Source organism: Rattus rattus, chromosome 14 (genome assembly GCF_011064425.1).
Source record: "Rattus rattus isolate New Zealand chromosome 14, Rrattus_CSIRO_v1, whole genome shotgun sequence".
Classification (NCBI taxonomy): domain Eukaryota; kingdom Metazoa; phylum Chordata; class Mammalia; order Rodentia; family Muridae; genus Rattus; species Rattus rattus.
The window spans coordinates 65505393-65525790 of NC_046167.1; the positions used below are offsets into that span (position 1 = coordinate 65505393).

At 46.3% G+C, this 20398-nt stretch overlaps 1 protein-coding gene across 1 annotated transcript in view; it reads left to right on the forward strand.

Moving 5' to 3' along the window:
- The window catches only part of Cap2 (cyclase associated actin cytoskeleton regulatory protein 2), a 146540-nt gene that overhangs the window by 25414 nt on the left and 100728 nt on the right, over window positions 1-20398 (forward strand). The window contains exons 2-3 of the mRNA XM_032884533.1: window positions 1047-1168; window positions 6248-6351. Of these exons, the coding sequence (XP_032740424.1) occupies window positions 1048-1168; window positions 6248-6351 (225 nt within the window). The 5' untranslated portion in view covers window position 1047. The remainder of the gene's footprint in view (window positions 1-1046; window positions 1169-6247; window positions 6352-20398) is intronic.

The window sequence follows — 20398 nt, forward strand, 5'->3', positions numbered from 1 at the left end:
TGTTTGTTTGTTTTCCAGAGCTGAGGACCGAACCTAGGGCCTTGCACTTGCTAGGTAGGCCTTCTCCCATGGAGCTAAATCCCCAACCCCTAAATATGCGTTTAAAACCAGAAAATGATGGGCGTATGAGCCCGCCTTCATCCCCAGTGCCTCAGTTAGCTCCCATCTTTCCTGAACAATGGGAAAACATAAGACTCAGCCTCCAAAACCCAGCCCAGCCTGTACTAACACTCGCCTGAAAGTAATCCACAGCCTACACAGGAAAATGGCCACCTTTAATATTTTAAATGAAAACCTCCCAGATTCAGAATCGTTATAATGTAAGATAATGTCACAACAGAAACACTGAAACAAACTGATAATAATTCATACCCAGAGGTGATGGTATCCCCTGCCTGCTGAACTGAAGCTCACAATTTCATACAATTAGACAAGGATTATCAATGGTTTTAGAGTTGGGTAATGGGTAATCAGGCTTTAACACAGTGACTGGAACTCGTTAAAATGAGTCCCCACCACTTAGCCTCACAAGCCCTCTTGTGATATTAATTTGGGGTTATGTGTTTGTGACTTTTAGGTAAGTGCTATACAAAAATGGTGTCAGGCAGCCACATTGGATTAACGGGAACTATTCCCAAAAGCTGGGAATAATGGAAACCGGGTGATGTTTGCATCTAAGGTTTTATGCTATATTTTTTAAAAAGTCACTCCAGGCATGGTATGATAAAGGCACACGCCTTTAACCCCAGCACTGAGGAGGCAGAGGCAGGGGGATCTCTGTGAGTTTGAAGTCTGCCTTCTCTCCATGGTGAGTTCCAAAACAGCCAGGGCTACCTAGAGAGCTCTTCACTCAACAACCAAACAAACAAACAAACAAAAACAGAAACAAACGTTGAACGGAGAATCTTTCAGGCATTTTCATGGCGGGAGGTGATGGAATCTGCTCTTGGGTGATATTTACCTTCTCGCCTACCATTCAGTGGGATGACGTCAGTTCGCTGCTCCTCAGGGACGCTCACGTAATCTCTGTGTCTGTGTCTTTCTAGAATGGCAGACATGCTGGGACTGATGCAGAGGCTGGAATTCGCCGTCAGCCGGCTGGAGCGGCTGTCCGCAGGGTTACACGAACCTCACGGAGGCTATGGGGAAGTTAACGGCCCCAGTAGAGGTAGGGTCATTACTAGTCTTCGTGTGGTTCGCTTTGTGAGCCTTCAACACTCGTTTTTTTTTTTTTTCTTTCCCAAAATCTGACTCCCACTTCCTTCAAACCCCTTCTCCTTCCTTTGTGTATGATCACAACGTTAACCAGAGGCAAGCAGCCCTCGGGAAAGAAGATGAAGGGATATGTTTTCTTCCTCCCACAAACACTTTCGGACTTTGTGAGCTGGCTTTAGAAGCAAATCTTAGAAGTTGCAAGCCAGAGTCCACAAAAGCGATCAACACCTGTGCCTGTGAAGAATACAGTGCACAACCAAAGAGGAAGTGTTTATGTTCATGTGTAACTGTATCATTGAAGGGAATATCAAAGATAGGAGGTGTATGCTTGATTAGAAGGCACTGGCAGGCATTGGGCACTATAGGATGTCACTGTAAGGTCACCGCATCTGGCCACTGCAACTGTGAAGCTTGTCCCAGGTTGATCCAATGATGGAGCAAGGCCATGGCCAGAGCATGTAATCTGACCTCTGACCTTCCCAACTAATAGGCCTCTGGGCGGGTACCAGTGCCGAAGGTGGAACCCAGAGTGCCTTGGATAAAAGAGCTTTTGGGTTGGGGAGATGGCTCGGTGGGTAAAAGTGCTTGCCACACAAACCTGACCGCCTGAGTTTGATCCCCAGAACCCGCATCAAGGTGGAGAGAGAGAATTGACTTCACAGAGTCGTCCTCGGATTGCCGTATGTGTACTGTTGTATAGGTGTCCCCCACACACATTATGCACACATGCATACATATATTTTTAAAAGCTTTTTTTTTTCAAATATCATAGGATCAGAAATAAAAAGTTAAGAGTTTTCTTTAAGGCAGGAGTGCTGTGTGCGCACTTTAATCCCAACACTCAGAAGGTAGACACAGAGATCAGGAGTTCAAGGCCAGCTTCCACTACAGATCTGTCTTAGTTTGGATTTGTTTTATTCATTTTTTTGGTTTTGTTGTTGTTGTTGTTTTCTGGAAACAGACACCATAACCAAGACAACTCTTATAAAGGAAAACATTTCCATGGGACTGGCTTACATTTTCAGAGGTTTAGTCCATTGTCATCATGGCAGGAAGCAAGGAACATCGAAGTAGCTGAGCAGACCTAGTGCTGGAGGAGCCGAGACTTCTACTTCTTGATCCGAAGGCAGTCAGAAGGAGACCAGATTCCATGCTGGGTAGAGCTTGAGCATAGGAGTCCTCAAAGCCCACCTACACAGTAATACACTTCCACCAACAAGGCCACACCTCCTCTAATAAGACCACACCTCCTAATAGTGTCACTTCCCCTGGCCAAGCATTCAAACACATGAATCTATGGGCCTGGGGGGGTGGGGGATACCTAATCAAACAGCCACAATATCTAATTCGAGGTCAGCCTGGGTTATGTGAGACTCTGTCAAGATAAAAACAACAACAACAACATAAGAAAAGAAAAGAAAACACAAATAAAAGCCAACAGTAAATAGCAGGGAATCCATATGGCACTTTAAGCTATTTTAAACTACCTACGATAGAACTTTCAAAGCGGAAATTCCAAATTTCCCAACTATTGCATGAGCCGTGCTGCATGGTGCATAATTGCCTTAAAACTCTGTTCATTGCTCATCTAAAATTAAAATTTAACATGGTAATCTGTATTGGATATGCAGGTCTATTCCTGACCTGTGTCACTCGCACAGCTCCTCTGACCTGTTTTACATGCTGCCAGGCTACAGGGAGCTGGGAATAGCCTCGGGCAAGAGGACACTTCAACACCTCTTTCTCCAGGGAAGACATGTGTTGCTGTTCCTAGAATGTTGGGTGTTTGGGGACCTGTGTGTCCTATTACATGCCACAGAGCAGAAAATACTGTGTGAACTCGAAATGTGCTGGCTCCGCCTTCCCCTGAACATGCTAAAAACGAAAGTGGCCTGGGTGGACTGGAAGGAGGGGGATTCCTTGAAAAGAACCCGGGATGAGCCAGAGTCTCTCCTATAGACAATTTAGATGCACTGTTGGTGTCTGGACCTCATAAACCTCATTTCCCTGTCTCCAGCAACTTTGTCTCAATATGAGCTGGACAGTAAGTGGCTGCAGACATTTCCTTAAGGTCTCTGTCCACCAATAAGAGGCCTGTAAGTACAGAAAATGAAGATAAATTCCAAGAGATAGTGGGTATCTAATGAAGAGGGAAAGCCAATAATTTAAACTTCACACATTCAAAAAGGTAGCAGACAAAAGCAAGTGTTTTCTTGAGAGAGAGAGAGAGAGAGAGAGAGAGAGAGAGAGAGAGAGAGAGAGAGAGAGAGAGAGAGAGAATTGGAAAGACGGCTCCATGGGTAAAGAGCTTCCCACGCAAGCAGAGGGACTGGGTTTGGTTCCCCAGAACCCATTTAGAAGACAAGCCCATGATCCCCGCACTGTACACAGAGGCAGGGAATCTCTGAGCTTTGGTTTCAGCAAGAGATCCTGCCCAACACATAAGGTGGACAGTGACCAGGGAAGACACCTCCCGTCAGCCTCATCCCTCTAAATGCAAAAGCACATGCGTGTGCACCCACAGATGAGCCAGCCTGTACACACATGTGCACGCACGAGACATGTACGCATACAAACAAGAGAGAAAGAAGAAATGTCCTGAAGTGGGAGGGGGGAGGCTAAATAAAATTGGAGGACACAAAATTAAAGTATTTGCTATTCAAACAAATGTTTTCTAATTGTTTCCAGTCCCTTACGAAAGCAAAGGTCTCCTGGGGAAATTAGCTGCCAATTTATTTTACTGGAAGTGGGGTTGTTAGCAAGTAGGGTACCTGGGGGACACCTAGATGGGGTCCCATTCTTAAAACACTTAATGTCTGAAGAAATGCTGTTTCCTCTTGTTAGTCAGTTTTCATGATTCTAAATCCCAAAGCAGCTTCTTAGCCAGATATAGTAGTGCTCACCCATAATCCCAGCACCACGGGGACTGAGACAGGAGCTAGGTGTGAAATACTTACTAATTGATCAATTGAGTTTTCCCCCTAAATATAGACACTATATAGTATATGATATACATACATACATATATATTACTATATACTACATTATTATATTGTGTGCTATATTAAATAAAGCTATTTCTTTTATACTTTGAAGGCAATTTTGAGAAAGAACACAGGCCATTACAAACACGTATCATCCACAGATCAAGAAGAACCTCTCTCTAAGTTTTGAGTTTGCGTTCCTGTTTCGCTTTGTTTTCCTGTCTTGTTTTCCTGATAGTCGGGCAAGTTCAGCTCCACAGCGGAAGAAATCCTGCAGCCCTGCCCCAGTGATGACCATGGTCCTGGGTGCAGGAGACCTCAGATGAATTATACACAGTCCTGCTCCTCCTACATTACTGCTCAGAGCTAAGGACGCTTTGATTAAGAGGCGCTCAAAGGATACAGTCTAGGGGAGGAGCAGATCATTAAAGGCCGCCTGGGGGAGGTGTGAACAGAGTCCGGGATGAAAGGGAACCGGAAAAATATTCTCTTTCATCATTTTGCCTTTCGCTAGGCAGCAGCTTCCAGGACGTTTCTGAAATCTTTTTTCCACTTTAAATGCTCGGCAGAAACCTCTCACGCCTTCCTCAAGCGACAAACAGGTCTTTCTGTTTCCAAGTGGGCGTGCACAGAATTTCAGGGCTTGTGACCTGTTATATCATGGATGGTGAAACCCCACATAGCTGGTGCAGGATAACTCACTCCCCTTCAATGGGCTGCTAAGGTGTTTGGCTTGAAGTGTGGGGAGCTGGCAGTCACTGCCCCCAATACACTCCAACCCCTCCTTGGGGCTGTGGAAATGGACAATTGGAATAAAAAGAGAGGGAAGTCGTCTTAGTTTCCTGAGCAGGGATGATGTATTTGAAGAAAGAAAGGGGCTTTGGTTTGAGTTTTTAGAAACTGCAAAGATAAATTTCTTAGTATTAGGGGAGGAAAGCCAAGGTTTTAGGTTTGGGGTATTTTGTTGCTGTCTGTCTGTCTGTCTGTCTGAAGTTAATTAAAATGCAGATTAGGGAACAGAGCACGCTAGTTGGACCACTGCCTCTTAAGCTCGCACAGCGCAGTGGCTGCTGGTCAATCTCTGTAGAGATCAATTCATAACGACACTCATTCTCTCTGTCCTCTCCCTCCGAAATAGAGGAGGAAGAAAATAGGTTTGCCCTGCCGCCCCTCTTGCTCAGAGCTCACTGTCCTTTGAATTCCTGGGGACTCCGGGCAACTCTATAGGTTGGTGTCCTACCTAGAAGAGCTAGAGAGGAAGAAGCAGTGACTCTGAGGAGCCTGGGTCAGTTCCCTTTGAGATCTGCCTGTTGTTTGGTCTGTAATCTCCTGCTCTGTCTGCACTTCCCGGTCTCCCTCATCTGTACCTGTGGGGCGGCGCCTGCTTCCCTGCCCGGCTTCCCTCCTGGGCTTGCAGATGCTTTCTTGTTACTTTTCTCTTTGATGTAGCAAAATGCCTGATAAAAACCAATTTAGGGATGGGAAGGGCTTAGGGGGAGGTCATAGTTTGAGACACACAGACGGTTAAGCCAGGAAGTCTTACTGGCAGAGTGCAGGAGGCAGTGTGTCACTGGAAGCCACAGTCAGTCACAGAGAGAGGTAAATGCTGGCACTCAGCTTTCTGTCCCCTCATTCAGCCCAGGACTTCTGCTTGTGGGCTGCTGCCTGCCCTCATTCCTCCTAGGTTAAGCCTCTCTGGAACTCCCTTACTAAAACCCTGACTTACCTCCCCTAAAAGAAATTTATCTTTGCAGTTTCTAAAAACTCAAACCGAAGCCCCTATGAGACACATACACAGAGTGTGTCCTGCAAAACTGTCAGGGTAGAGGATGGGGTAGATGATGTCGATCAAAGTCTTTACTGAGGAGGGAGGAGGCTGGGCAAAGGGGATTTTTCTGGAACCATAGTCAATATGGGGTGCTCAGAGGAATGACTGAATAATTGAAGGGCAACAGTGATGCTATTCAACCTCCACGTGACCTGTGGCAAGCCAGCCCCGGCTTTCCACAAAACCACCAGGGAGTAACCAAGCCATTCTCTTTCCACAGGCGTAGTAGCACCATCCGTGGAAGCCTTTGACAAACTGATAAACAGTATGGTGGCAGAGTTCTTAAAGAACAGCCGAGTCCTTGCTGGCGACGTAGAGACTCACGTGAGTACTTCTTGCCCCTCGGGCAACCCCCACGGCATGATGTCTAGTCCGTTTATTTCTCCCTTCATTTAAACACTTACTTATCTGCCCTACAAGCGTCTACTGATTCAAGCACCAGAAGGTACCAGGAATTCAGAGATGAGTGAGACAAGAGTCCTGCCCTGCCCTGCCCCTGACTCGGAATTTTACCTTTATCTTTGGGAAATTAAAGACATACATAACTATATAACCAACTGAGGTATTATTATAGGTATTACCAAAAAATAAGGAAACGGACAATGAGGTGGAAAGTTCTAGAATCGGGGCTGTTGGTATAGGAGCCGTATCTCAGGAGTTTTTTGAGCAGAAATCTTTGTAATGGGTTGGCCTGGTGCTATTTGTATTTTAATTCTATTAATGGTTCCTCAAGACCTGGTTGACACAGAGATGAGAGAGTCCGCCCTTAGACGTTATCTGCCCTTGCCCCCAACTTATTTCTGATTGGTGACTAAAGATGCTGACAGCCAATAGCTGGGCAGAAGCGACATAGGCGGGGTTTAGGGTTCCTGGTTCGGGGTGGAGGAGAACCAAGACGGGGAGAAGAAAGAAATGGAGGAAAAGCCACCATGAGTTGGTTGAGTCATGCAAACGTGCCCCTGAGGACTGGCCAATTGGAGTTAAGAGTAGCCCAGATGAAACCTAGTAAGTAATAACTCAGGGTTATCCATAGGGAAGTAATTTCTGACCACGCAGCTCTCGTGCTGTTTAAGGCTTAGTGTAAATAATGAAAGTTGTTTTATCGGAGAACTGAACGATCAAGGCAGGGTAGAAACTAAGGATCGGAATTAAAACTTTCCACAATAGATTTTAGGGGAGAGAGGAAGCCATGAGGGTGGTTATGGAGCAGAGCCATCTGGACAGAGGACAGGGTTAGAGCAAAGGCCCAGAGGATGCTGGGACAAGTGGTTCTCAGCAGAGCAAAGGGCCACTGGGGAGGTGAGTTAGGGAGGGAGGCACCTTGGAACGGGAGCTGGATTGGACGAGCTACACTGCAGAGGACTTGATGTATGCTAGGTTGTCAGGAGGGCACTGCACAGAGGGATTAGGGTCAATCCCCTTCACTCTAAAAAAGTCAACAGAGTTGACTGTGGCACCAGGCCCCGTTCTTCCTCAGCGTCAGACTGAGACTATCATCGAACACCGGTTAGGATGCAGATATCATCTGAAAAACCCCGAGAATAGAGAGTGTCAGCTGGGTGTGGTGTTCTGTCTGTGGGCATGTAAAAAGGTGCATCCATTAGAGAAAGTGGTTTGGCAGCTACTGGAACCCTGGAAACAGTGTAGACATAAGATCTCGCCACCAAGCCCGCACCCAAAAGCCATGAGGACGGACTTTCAAAGTGGTATTTGTACCCCCGAGTTCGGAAGAGCGTTGAGTCTCAGCAGCCCAGGGGTAGAAGCAATTGGATCGTCTATGGAGACAAAGGTGCTGAGGAAATGTGTCGTCTGACATTGTGCTAAGGAAAACAAATCCGACACAGAACTCATTTGGGTGAGTTCTCCTAGGTGATGCTTCCAAAGAGGGAACATTCATGGAGACCGAGAATAGAGATCGCCAGAGGCAGGAATGGGAGGCAACAAGGAGTCCTCTAATATCTGTGAAGCCGTAGTTCTATGATAGCAAAGCCCATAAACCTCACGGCAGCATGAGTGTAAAAGCGCTGAATCATATACTTAAAGATGGCTCAGATGGGAATGTGGTTTTGCCGGCGTATTATTGTGTGTGTGTGTATGTTGGTGAGTGTTTGGCTACAATGAAGGGGGGTGTGTGTGTGTGTGTGTGTGTGTGTGTGTGTGTGTTGGTGTGTGGCTACAATGAAGGTGTGTGTGTGTGTGTGTGTTGGTGAGTGTGTGGCTACAATGAAGGGGTGTGTGTGTTTGTGTGTGTGTGTGTATGTGTGTGTGTGCATGCATGTAGGAGTCAACCCCAGATGTCTTTCTTGAGGTGAAATTCACCATGTGTGTGAAACAGGTTCCCTCATACTCACTGAGTAGCCTAGGATGGATGTCCAGCAAGTAAGGCCCAGAGGCCATCTTGTCTCCACCTCCCCAGCACTGGGATTACAGCTGGCTTTTTACATAGGTGCCAGGGACCAAACTCGCCCTCGGTGAGGCCAATCCTTTTCTGGCTGAGCGATCTCCACGGCCCCTTTTCTTCCTGTGTTTTTACATCATCATGAAAAGTGTGTGTCTCGCCGTGACATTTCTGTGCCTCTGCGTCACTAGACTGTGTTCTACTTTGTCCCTCTTCCCTGATGTCCTCCTCCGTGAGCCCTGTCTCTGGCTGACTCCCTTCCTCCAACTGTCCCTACTTTTTTCTTTCATGTCTCAAATATTCCATTGCCCTCCCTTCTCAGTCCTCATAACTCTTCCATTCCCTCATGATCCCCATTCTAGATTTATGACCTACAGACAGACACCCTCACATATACACACAAAGACAGACAGACAGACAGACAAAGAGATGCAAATTTTCTTATGTCTTATCTTCTCATGACTTCTTTTCAGTTACAGCCTGGGGTGGGGGGAAGTATTGAATCTGGGGATTTCTGGATGGGAATAAATCTTTAAGGATGTGCACTCTGGTCTGCTAGCTACAGACAGAGTTATACCCGGCAGTTAGTCATTACTTACATCCATTTAGTGAAAAGGCGAGTCAGGCCAATTAGAAACGTAAGGATAAGCGCAGCATCCGGCTGCCTATCTGGACAGAAGGCCAACTCCGCTGTCCTGGAGCTGACTCTATCAGGACAATCCTGGGAAAGACACTTCCGGCCGTAGGTTTACAGGAAATCTGATGCTCGAATGAAGTTGTTGGAGGTTAGGAAAAAATATGGGAAAGGATCCCGTCTTTGCTTCGTCTCTGTAGACAGCATAGTCAACACCCACACCTGACAGTGGTCTTGCAAAGGGATCTGGCTGCCTCGATCCTAGTGGATCCAAGACTGTAATTAAATAAGTGGTCAACCAATCCCGTCATGGTGTGCTTGTCTGCCCAAGATGTCCTCCACTGTTATCCAATACTTCTCTTGGAAGAGCTCACTGACCCTTTTAGTTCTGGTTGTCTTTGTCTGTGAAAGTTCACACATACAGCAAACTGGCGTTGAATTTCTCATATTTACCATACACAGTCTACCTGAAAGCTGAGTGCACAAAGGAGTGGTACCCCGGTGTGAAGAAGAAGTTCTTGTACGATGCTGTCATGGTGATTTGAGATTCGTGACCTTCAGAGGATGTTGACTGTGTTTCTAGGGTAGGACGGTTCATCAGAACTCTGGCTACTAACATCTCACAAAACCCTAGATAGAAGCTAGACCTGGAGAACAGCGAGGTTTAGAAAAAAAGTGCCTGAGCTTATGTTTTCTTTTCAAAAAATGTACACCTGTGCAGACCGAGCCTTCTATTTGCACGGTAAAGAGTTTCTTTACGTTCCTTCTAGAATAAAGGGAGGTGTAGGTGTATTGGGATTTAAATGAAATGCTTTTCCCTCCTCACCCATCAGCTTACTCTAATAAAAATATGTTCTCGATAATGAATATGGAGTGCTTTACGGGGTGCCGTGCTTATTTTAAAGAGAAGGGAACTGAGACAGGACAAAAGAGGGAGTTGTGTGGATGGGCTGGAGAGGAGACGGGGAGTCCAGGGGGAAAAGAAAGAAAAAAAGGAAGGGAGAGAGCAGGAGAGAGAGAGAAAAGAAAGGATCGGGGAGAGAAGAGAAAATCTAGGAAAAGAGAGAAGCCGAGAGCAACAAAAGAGAGAAAGAGTCGAGTCTGAAAACACAGGCCCTGACTAACACAAAGAAAAGCTCGGGCAGTCAGAGCCCATCTGCCTGTTGCTTTAATAAAGTGAACAAGCCATTTAGGTCTGTGCCCTCCCAGAGCCCTGTGTCATGGGACTTAAGCCTGCAGCTGCCACCTCTGTCGCAAGCCAAAAAGGGGTGGGGAGGGAGGGGGAGGGAAGGGCGTTGAACTTTGTTCCAAGAACACACCTGTTGCCTAGAAAAAGAAACGCCCGCATACCTGATTGTACAGTACGGAAATCTGAGACGGATACACCACATGCATCCTGTTCAGCCCCCAGCCCCCAGCTTAACAGCTAGTTCACAGATATTAAGAACGAGTGGGCACGGGCGGACCATGATTTAACTTCTGTGTCCTGGTGCTGGCTGCTGGGCGGGCTGTAATTTACTGGACACTCAATAGTCTATTGACAGAATAGACCACAAAAGCGGGGAAGGGGGAGGATTAATGTTGACAATTAGGACACTCTGCCAAACTCAAGAACAGAACAGGTTTAGAAGAGATTAGATCTGGCTTAGCTTCCTTGTAGGCGACAGAAACCAGAGGGCTTATTTAAGTTACTCTCCAACCCAGGAACGAACAATGATGCAGCCTGTGCCTCCTTTAAGAAGAATAAACAATGCATAATTTTGCAATAGATCTTTAGGGTAAACGTGGTTGTCGCCCTGAAAGGGAAGGGCTTTCTATAAACGGAGCCCATATATCATCAAGAAGGTCTTAGAAGCCGTGGCCCATTAGCAGTAGACTGGTGTGGTGCCTGTTGTGTTATTTTTCTGAATGAAAAGCTGGACATGGTAGTGTTTGTCCAGCCAGTGCATAAACTTGATTTTCTGCCCAGCACCATATAAATAAACCCCATGTGGTTGCACATGCCTACAATCAGTCCCTAGCACTTTGGAGGTAGAGGCCAGAGGCTCTACACATGGGGGGCAGAGGTGGGTGCTTGAGGCCAGCATGGGCTACAGGAGACTTTGTCTCAAGAAATAAGCCAACTCCCAGATCGATGACGTCATTACCCCCAGTTTATGGAACTAGTCACAGGCTGGTTGCTGAGTGACTTGACATTCGCAAAGCAGCTGCCAACAGCAGCTGGAAATCCCGAGTCCTTCCTGGACATTTCATTGGGGCGTGGAATGTTCCTTTCCTTTCCTTGGTTAAAGTGGATTTCAAAGAAAGGGTGCCTATTAACTGTCTCATGGAACAAGAGAATCAACAATTTAAACAAAAAGACAGTGAACTTAGAGCTAAGCACAATGCACACACACGATGTGGACACACTGAGCCAAGTCCCTGTCTTCGCTGACCTCGTAACAGATGAGCCTTTTTAGTCAGTTAACAGACACCCTCGTTTGCTGGTTGTCGGGGATGGTGTTTTGAGACAGAGTGCCCTGTGACCCAGGCTGGCCTCAGATTTGCTTTGTAGTTGATCCTGACCTTGAACGCCTGTCCATCCCACCTCCAACTCCCAAGTGCTGCTGGGATTACAGGTACATACTCACAAGGCCTCACTTTTGATGTTTCTGGGGACTACATACAGCACGTGCTGGGAGTCCCAGTTTAATTCAACTCTACAATGGTCAGCTCACCTCAAGCCACGCTAAATAGTGGCATAGTGGCCTCCCTCACCCTCTCCTTCAATCCCAGGTTGGCCTTCCACCTAACTTCCGGTTTTCCCAGTTTTCCTGCGGTTGTTGTAACTCATTGAAAAAACGTGCCTTTAGTAAGGCAGTCACCACACACAGAGTATTTTAGCAATCATGAATCAATTTGTCCAAAAGACAAAATATCGAAACATGATCTGGTCACTGACTCTGGGGCTCCCACATCTGTGAGCCCAGCCTCTCTGTCCTTACTGTTGCTAATGCCCTAACTTTCAGATAAGAAAACATTCCAGTATTATCCCTTCCTTCCTGTGGTCCGTCTCCTTTCCTTTCTCTCTCCCGCTCCTCCTTTGCCCTCCCTCCCTCCATCCCTTTTTATTGCTATTTTTACTTTCCCTCCCTCTTTTCCATCCTTCCTGTCTCCCTTGTTCTGAGTTTCTTTTCTTTCTCCCTCCCCCCCTTTCCTTTTTCCTTCTGCATCCTATGTCTCTCTCTCCCTCTTCTTCTTTCTCTCACTCTTCCTTTTTCTCCCTCTCCCTCTCCCCCTCCCTTTCTCTCTTCTTCTTCCCCTCTTCTCTCCCCATCTCTCTCCCTCTCCTCCCTCTCCTCTCCCTCCTCCCTCCCTCCTCCCCCTCTCTCTGTCCCTCTACCCCCCCTGCTTCCCCCGACCCCCGTTTGTCTATGTTCTGTAGAGAAGACTTTCTACCCTAGTGAAAATAGGTAACATGGGGTGGGTTAAAGGACAGCAGAGACTGGGTGTCACAGCTGGGGATCTTAACCGCCCCCAAGTGCCCATCTGTCACCTTAACCGATGCCTGCTTTGACTTTTTGGACAGCTGTGGCTCCCCCGACCTTTCTCCTCATGAGAAACAAGGTAGGAGACCACAGGGAGGGCCCAGGGCAAAGAAGGGGCAGAAGTCCTCCTACCTTATAGCTTTTATGCATCACCTCAGAGCAGAAATGACTGAGGGAAATGAAGACCTCAGGGTCCCTCCAGGATCGTCACTTTGTCTCTGTCCTGAGGTGCACAATCCAGGCACACTCGCACACTTGCCCATTGTTTCTTCCCAACAATATGGAGAGATATTTTTTAATTCTTCACTGAGGACGTACTTGGCCCCTAGTGCATGCTTCGCCGTGCAGCCCATGTTCGGTTGAGTTGCTAGCCTTAGGTAGTGTGTGGTGGCTAATTTTCATTGTCACACTGCCTGGATGCAGAATCGCCATGGAGACGCGTGTTTCACATTATCTCTGAGTGAGTTTCGAGGAAGGTTTACTTGGGAGGTGAAGACCTCCCCTCCCCGAGGTAAGCAGCCACTAGATATCCTGCTGGAGTAACAAATCAGGTCCTGGGAAAGAAAAGATCGGGTACTGTTTTACCTTTCGGGTACCTGCAATAGGTTACACCATGACATTTTACATATTGTGTTTTAAAGAAAAAGAAGCCAGGGATGTGTTTGACAGAAGCGTGGTATGGTGAGGTGGAAGGGGGTGCCTCTGCCGGCCCATGCTGAGGCATCCCTTTCCCCTGAGGTACCAGCCACATGGTATAGCAGTATTTAGGGCATGGGAAGGGGAGTTGAGAGGGTAGTAGACACAGAGAAAGGGAGAGAGAGAGAGAGAGAGAGAGAGAGAGAGAGAGAGAGAGAGAGGAGAGAGAGGGGAGGAGGAGGGAGGGAGGAAGAGAGGGAAGAGAGGGAAGAGGAGGGAGGAGAGGAGGGAGGAGAGGAGAGGAGGAGAGGAGGGGAGAGAGAGAGAGGGGGCTGGCCATGAGCACATGGAGAAAGGTGAGGAGGGGAATACCAAGGGAATGGGCAGAGAGGGAAGAGGGTAAGAGAGTAAGAGAGCAAGAGAGAGAGGAGGGGGCAAGCAGCACCTTTTAGAGTAAGTCAGGCATGTGTGGCTGTTGCCAGGTAACTGTGGGGCGGAGCCTAGGAGGAATGCTAACACACAGTGTCTCTTCACCCTATTCATCCCTGTCTCTCCTCTTCTTCCCTCTCCTGCTGATTCCATTCCTTTTCAACTAGCACCCCACTCCCTTCCTCCTCTCTCTTTGGTGGCAATTAATTTAATTAGCATTGTTTACAGGAGCATGGGTTTTTGCTACACCATCCCCCCCCCCAGTGCTTTTCTTCTTCATTTTTAGCAATTGAGTTTAATTTAGCTGTTTAACTAAATAACGTATTTATTATGCAGTCAGCAAAAGCTTCTGTGTGGGGTGGGGTAGTGAGCAAAAGCATCTGCAGACAAGCTCAATGACCTGAGTTCAATCCCTGGGACCCACGTGGTGGAACTGGCTCTTGAAGCTCCACTGAGCTCCATGTGTGACGCACGCACGCATGCACGCACTGAGGAAATGAATAATACATTAATTAATATAATTTTAGGACAAGCTATGTGTTAGGGCATGCACCTCTTTCCTTGCCCATCCCAGTTCCACCCTGCTGTGGTCTGGGTGCATCTCCTGAAAGTTCTTGTAGAGGCAACTCAATCCCTCCATGTTGGGGAGTGTATTCCAGGGCAGATGTTTGAACAGAGGGGACAGCAGCCTGGCGGATGGGTCTAGGCTTCGTCCCCACTGCAGTTCTAGTTGAGAATCTGCTGTGATAGCACTGAGTGTCCTTGAGTTTTGCCTCTTCTGTGTCACCCACCTGCCCTAGTGATCTCCGACAACAGCCAGAGCAGCAGGAAGTATTTGAGGGGAGGGTCTGTCTAGTCCAGTGGGAAGGAGTGTCCCGTCTGGGGGTGTGGGAGCGTCCAGGTACCAGAGTACACACATAGAAGAAGACAGCTTGTGAGGTAGCTCTCTCTTTCCTCCGGGTGGGCTCAGGGGATCGAACTCGGGCTTTCGGGTTTGCAAAGGCACCGAGTCATGCCTCCAGCCCTAGGTTTTTGTTTTTTTTGTTTTTTTGTTTTTTTGTTTTTTTGTTTTTTTCCGGAGCTGGGGACCGAACCCCAGCCCTAGGTTTTAATGTCTTCAGTGAAGAGTTCTTTCCCCGAATCTTTAATGCAGTAGTAATAAGATATTGATAGTGGCTTATCTTTTTGATGATATGCATTGATTGTATATAGCAATGCATTTCACAAGGTGTTTTACTCACATGTAGGCGCTGTCCACATTCACCCGATCACTCCCCTTTCTCCCACTTCCTGTTAACCTCCCCCATTTCCCCAGTTTTGCTTCTGCTTTCGTGACATGGGTACAAAATGGTTTTATCTTACATAATAATCTAAGATCTTCGAATAAGAGAAAACACAATATTTGCCTTCCTAATATTGACTTATTTTGCTTAGCATGAGCTCCAGTGACATTCCTTTTCCTGAGTGCAGTTTCGTCCTTCATGATGGCCGAATGAGGCCCTACTGTGTGTATAGTACCATGTTTTCTATAGCCTCTCATCTGATGGGCAGCTAAGCCACTCCCATCTTGGCTCTTGTGACTCATCCTGGAGTAGACCCCGGCTCCAAGCATCTCTGTGGAGGGTTGCCTTAGAGACGCTCACATATCCCAGAAGGGGATAGGCTCTTTATGCTGGGTGTTGAGTCTGGTCAGGGGCCCATGCGTGTTAGGTAAGCCCTCCCCTCCTGATAATCACTTTTTAACATTTACTTGTTTATGTATAGGAGGTGGGTACCTGCCATTGCAAGCATGAGGAGGTCAGAGGGCAATTTACAGAGTCAGTCGGTCTCTTCCTTCCACCACATGAGTTCCTCAAGTTCAGGCCTGTCAGTCTTAGCAGCAGACCCCTTTGCCCATGGAGCCATCTCACCAAGCCCCAGTATAGTCATTTTTAATGTCCAAATCCATCCGTTCTCTGTCTAAGCACCACAATAGTATTAAACCCTGTCAAAGGTTGGCTTGAGCACTCCTGGATGGAGACAAGCATATGACTTTTCTCTGTAGACATTCAACATGACGGCCCACAGTTATATAGCCCCTAATTCTGACCCAGTTATATTTCAGAGGACTAATTTTACCGTGCTACCTTCAAAATTTTTAACAAAGGGACATAGGAAGCTTTATGAATCATAGGAGAGCTACCCTGTTTCATAAAATATGCAGTCTGGGCTTACACATTGTACCCAACATGAAGATGGCAGCCAAGTGGGACTCACAGAACTTGGGAGGCCGAGGCAGGAAGCTCCAGGATTCAAAGCTGCACTGGGCTGTATAGCAAGACCTTGGAAAGGGGCTGGCAAGATGTAGACTTTGAAGCTTATATCATTACCATATTATTAAGTACTAAAATCATTTTAAATCCCTTCTTGTGTTTAGGGTAGTTTAAATGTACCATTTATTCTTACATTAAATCTCCTGTTCAAATAAAAAATGATATCTTTTATTGTTGAGTTAAGATGTAGCCTACATATTTGAACTATGCCACTTCCTCTTGGTTGTTGGTTGGTTCTGTTTGTTTGTTTGTTTGTTTGTTTGAGAGGAGGTTTCCCTGTGTAGCCCTGGCTGTCTTGGAATTCTCTGCATAGACCAGGCTGGCCTTGAACTCAAGAATTCCACCTGCCTCTGCCTCCCAAGTTCTGGGTTTAAAGATGTGAGCAACCTCTGCCTGGCAAACTGTCACTTTTTTTTTTTTCTTTTTTTCGGAGCTGGGGACCGAACCCAGGGCCTTGCGCTTGCTAAGCAAGCGCTCTACCACTGAGCTAAATCCCCAACCCCAAACTGTCACTTTTGAAGGAGAGGCGTTCCAACTAACTTTAAAACAGCAATTGCCTTGTTTGTTTTCTATTTGACATGCTAACTAAATGTTCAGATTTTCAAATTAAAAAGTCATAATAATGTGTAGGGACCGTGGTGAGCCCTGTTTCTTTTACTCCATTCATAGCCCTCTTAGCCTATTCTAGTAAACTATGTTGGGAAAGGAAGAGCCCCCACAATGAAATCAGCCCTGCAGGCAAGTCTGCTTTTAGTAACGGATTGTTTGGGGGCAATTGGATTCTTTGGTTGAGTAAAACCAAGCAAAACTGAGTCCTCACCAGAACTGCAGACGCCGAGGGAAAATCTGCTCTCTACAGAGCTGGCGATCCAGTGGGTGGAAAGTCACACTAGTGGGGGGAAATCCAGGTTGCACTTACACACTGGCCATGTGCTTGTTTCTCAGTGGGTTGAGGAGTGGGGCGAGGTGCTTAGATCAGGTTTGAAGTCCCAGAGACTTAAGATCTTTGGATCATTGGATCCTCATGTAGTGATGGATGCCACTAGGAATCCTGTGAGAGAGTCACGGTCCTGGCTCTCCCAGTCCTCTTCTGAGTTCGTTGGCTTAAGTGAAATGAGTAGCCAGCATATATAGGGATGAATCAGAGCAGATCCAGGTGGGGTGTTTTGTGTGTGTGTGTGTGTGAGAGAGAGAGAGAGAGACAGAGACAGAGACAGAGACAGAGACACAGAGAGAGAGACTGAGACAGAGACAGAGAGAGAGAGACTGAGACAGAGAGACTGAGAGACAGAGAGACAGAGAGAGAGAGAGCTGATACCTCTTTAACTGCAACTGGGAAGAAAATAGACTAAGGAGTCTCAGATACACAGAATCACTCTCTCTGTAAAAGAACAAACAGCATGTATGGATGGACACTTCAGTCTAGATCAGAAGTTTATCGCAACACTATCTACAATGGTTGACTTACAGAAGCAACATAGGTGTACAACAACAGAGGGACAGACAAGAAAGTGTCGTGGATGGAAACAGAGTGGGATAGGGTGGTTTTGTTATAGCCATAAAGAAGAAGGAAGTCATTGGCCAGAAAATGGTCGAGATTGTAGGCATGATTGATGAATCGAGGCAGTTCTGTGAAAATGAATGTATGTTTTTCTCACATTTGTGGTCCCTAGTCATATGGAGATACATAAAGTCATTTGTGCACATGTGTAGAGGCTGAACTGTCTGGGAGAATAAAGGGAACTGGGGGGGGGAAGGGGGAAGGGCAGCGCAGGGGCAGAGGAGGGAGGGCGTGTGGTGAGAATATATACAACATTCAGTGTACATTAGAAGCAGATGTCCTTATTTATACAGTGAGCGTGCACAACGAATTCTTAACATTTTTATAAAAAGAAAGTTTTGTAGTTGTTGGTTTGTTTTCAGACAGGGTTTCTCTGTGTAGTCTTGGCTGCCCTGGAACTAGCTCTGTAGACTAGGCTGGCCTTGAACTCACAGAGATCCAGCTGCCTCTGCCTCCTGAATGCTGGGATCAAAGGTGTGTGCTACCACGGGCCAGCCAAACGTTTTTCCTAGAATTTTCTCCTCAAACAGACCCTCTCACTGGATTATTTTCTGTCAGAAGTCACTGCCAAATGCCACAAAGTGAGTGTCCCAACCCTTGCTGCCCTCTTTACGTCTGCCTCTCTTCTCTCTTCCCATCTTCCTACAACAATGCCAATAATTGGAACATTGACTTTGGGGGAGGAGGTTCATTTTGGTTTGGGTTCTTTTGTTTTTGAAACCAGGTCTCATGAATCCTAACTTAGCCCGAAACTCAGTTGACAGCTGAGGATTGCCTTGAACGTTTTCACCTTTTAACCTTGAATGTTTTAACCTCCTGCTTCCACCTCCTGAGTGCTGGGATTTGGGGTGTATGCCCCTGCCTGATTTATTGAGCGCTGGGGATTGAACCTAGGGCTTTGTGTATGTCAGGCAAGCCCTTCCACCAAGTTCTGCCAAGCCAGGTCCCCTGTTCTGTTTCATCTGGATTTCAGAATGATACAATCACTTGCCGGGAGGATGTTACAGTGGTCTCTCTCTGTCCTAAAGTGATGAATTCTTTATATTTTAATTTTATTTAGATAATCTTGTTATGTCTGCATAAAATACACACACTGTTCTGCAAAGAAATCCTCATAATGTCATATTTGGTACATACAGGAAACACAGTGTCTGTCAAATATGTGGGTACCTCGTCCATGAATCTCTCTGATTCTGACAGGTGTCTGCATATCTGTCACTGTGCACACAGCAACTTTGCCTCTAATCTTGACTACATTTCCCCCTTTTTAATTGTAGTTAAATAGTAGGTTAACAAACATTGGATCGTTTTTAAACCCGACAATTCACATGTGTATTCCTAAATATTTTTACGTATATATTTTTAACATGTTATAAATCAAATCCTTTTAAAGCATCTCATAAATAAATACCTCATTGAACAGGACATTCAATGAACTAATAATTTCTCCCTCATGTGTGTTTCATGTACAAACGTGTTCCTTTTCATAAAACTCTTTGAGGATGGGCCTAACTCTGTAAGTGCTGGGAGTCCAGATCTGAGCCATTAGTCCCCTCGACTAATATTTGAGTTTTAACTGCTTTAATTAGAGATTATTCAGACCCACTCACTGATTCCTGGGGGTTATCGCAAGAGTCAGGAAACAGACAGATTTCTCCCAACCTCTCAGTATCCAGAACTGTGGCCACAATAAATGAGGAGTGAGAGCTTGCCAGACAATAGCATAACAATTAATATCTGGGTGAATGAATCAAATTATCGATATGTAATTAACCAGTAGATGAGTTGATGTTCTGTAGCTAATGATTTGAATTAAGCCAAGTCTACACTAGCAGTCAAAAATAAATGACCAAGGCCAGATGTTTTTTAAGCCATAAATTAGCAATGAAGTATTAAAAAGGAGAGAGTTAGATTTTTGTATCTCTGTAGAGGTTTAACACACACACACACACACACACACACACACACAGAACGTATCAACCCTGACCATCTTTGAGCTAGCCCCCTCTGTCTCTTTGCCCTTGTTTCTGTTTTGTGGCTGCGACAGGGAATGGTTGAAAAACTGGCTCTTAGGCAGCCTAAGAAAGCCAGACAAGAATCCTTAAGTAAGGAGTAAATCCGCCAATTTAGTGCCAGTTCGGGGAGGTGATCACTGCCAATAGAACCATCTGAGCTCCATCGGAGACAGGACACTTCTGTGACCCTGACCGTAAGTATTTCCAACTGAAGGTCAGAGTTATAAAAAGAAGTCAAATGTTGTTTGGTTTCTCTGTTTGGGCTGGGGTTTGGCGTGATGATCACACACACACACACACACACACACACACACACACACACACAATCAGAGTTCAAAAGCATAGATAGCTATTGGACAAAGAGCGGGCTCTGGAGCCGGGAAGCACATGTTACAAAATTAAATTTTTTAGCTGGAAATTCCCTGTATATTTCCAATAACCAAATCCCCCTGGCTTCATGAGACCAGTGCTGCATGTATTTCTGTAATGTAAACATCTGGGAGACAGTGGAAACACCCAGTAGATTGTCTCAACACATCCAGATACAGATGTCTTATGCTTCTCAGCCAGATGCTTCCCTCCCACTAAAATTCAACTCAGGAGCCAGATGTCCCACCCCCTCACGGAAGCCACCCAGGGATGGCATTGCCAGGCCACAGACAGCGCTACCCTGTGAGCATTGTACAGACGGCCCTGAGCTTGCTTGCTGGGTACAGGAGCTGGAAGATGCTGAAGACATTTACAGCAACCGAATGGAGTGGTTTGAAGTGTCCTGAGTTTAGTAATGGGGGTAGGGGGAGACCTGAGATTTTGTCTGCTCTTTTAAGGTTTTTTTTTTTTTTCTGATGAGATATTTTAA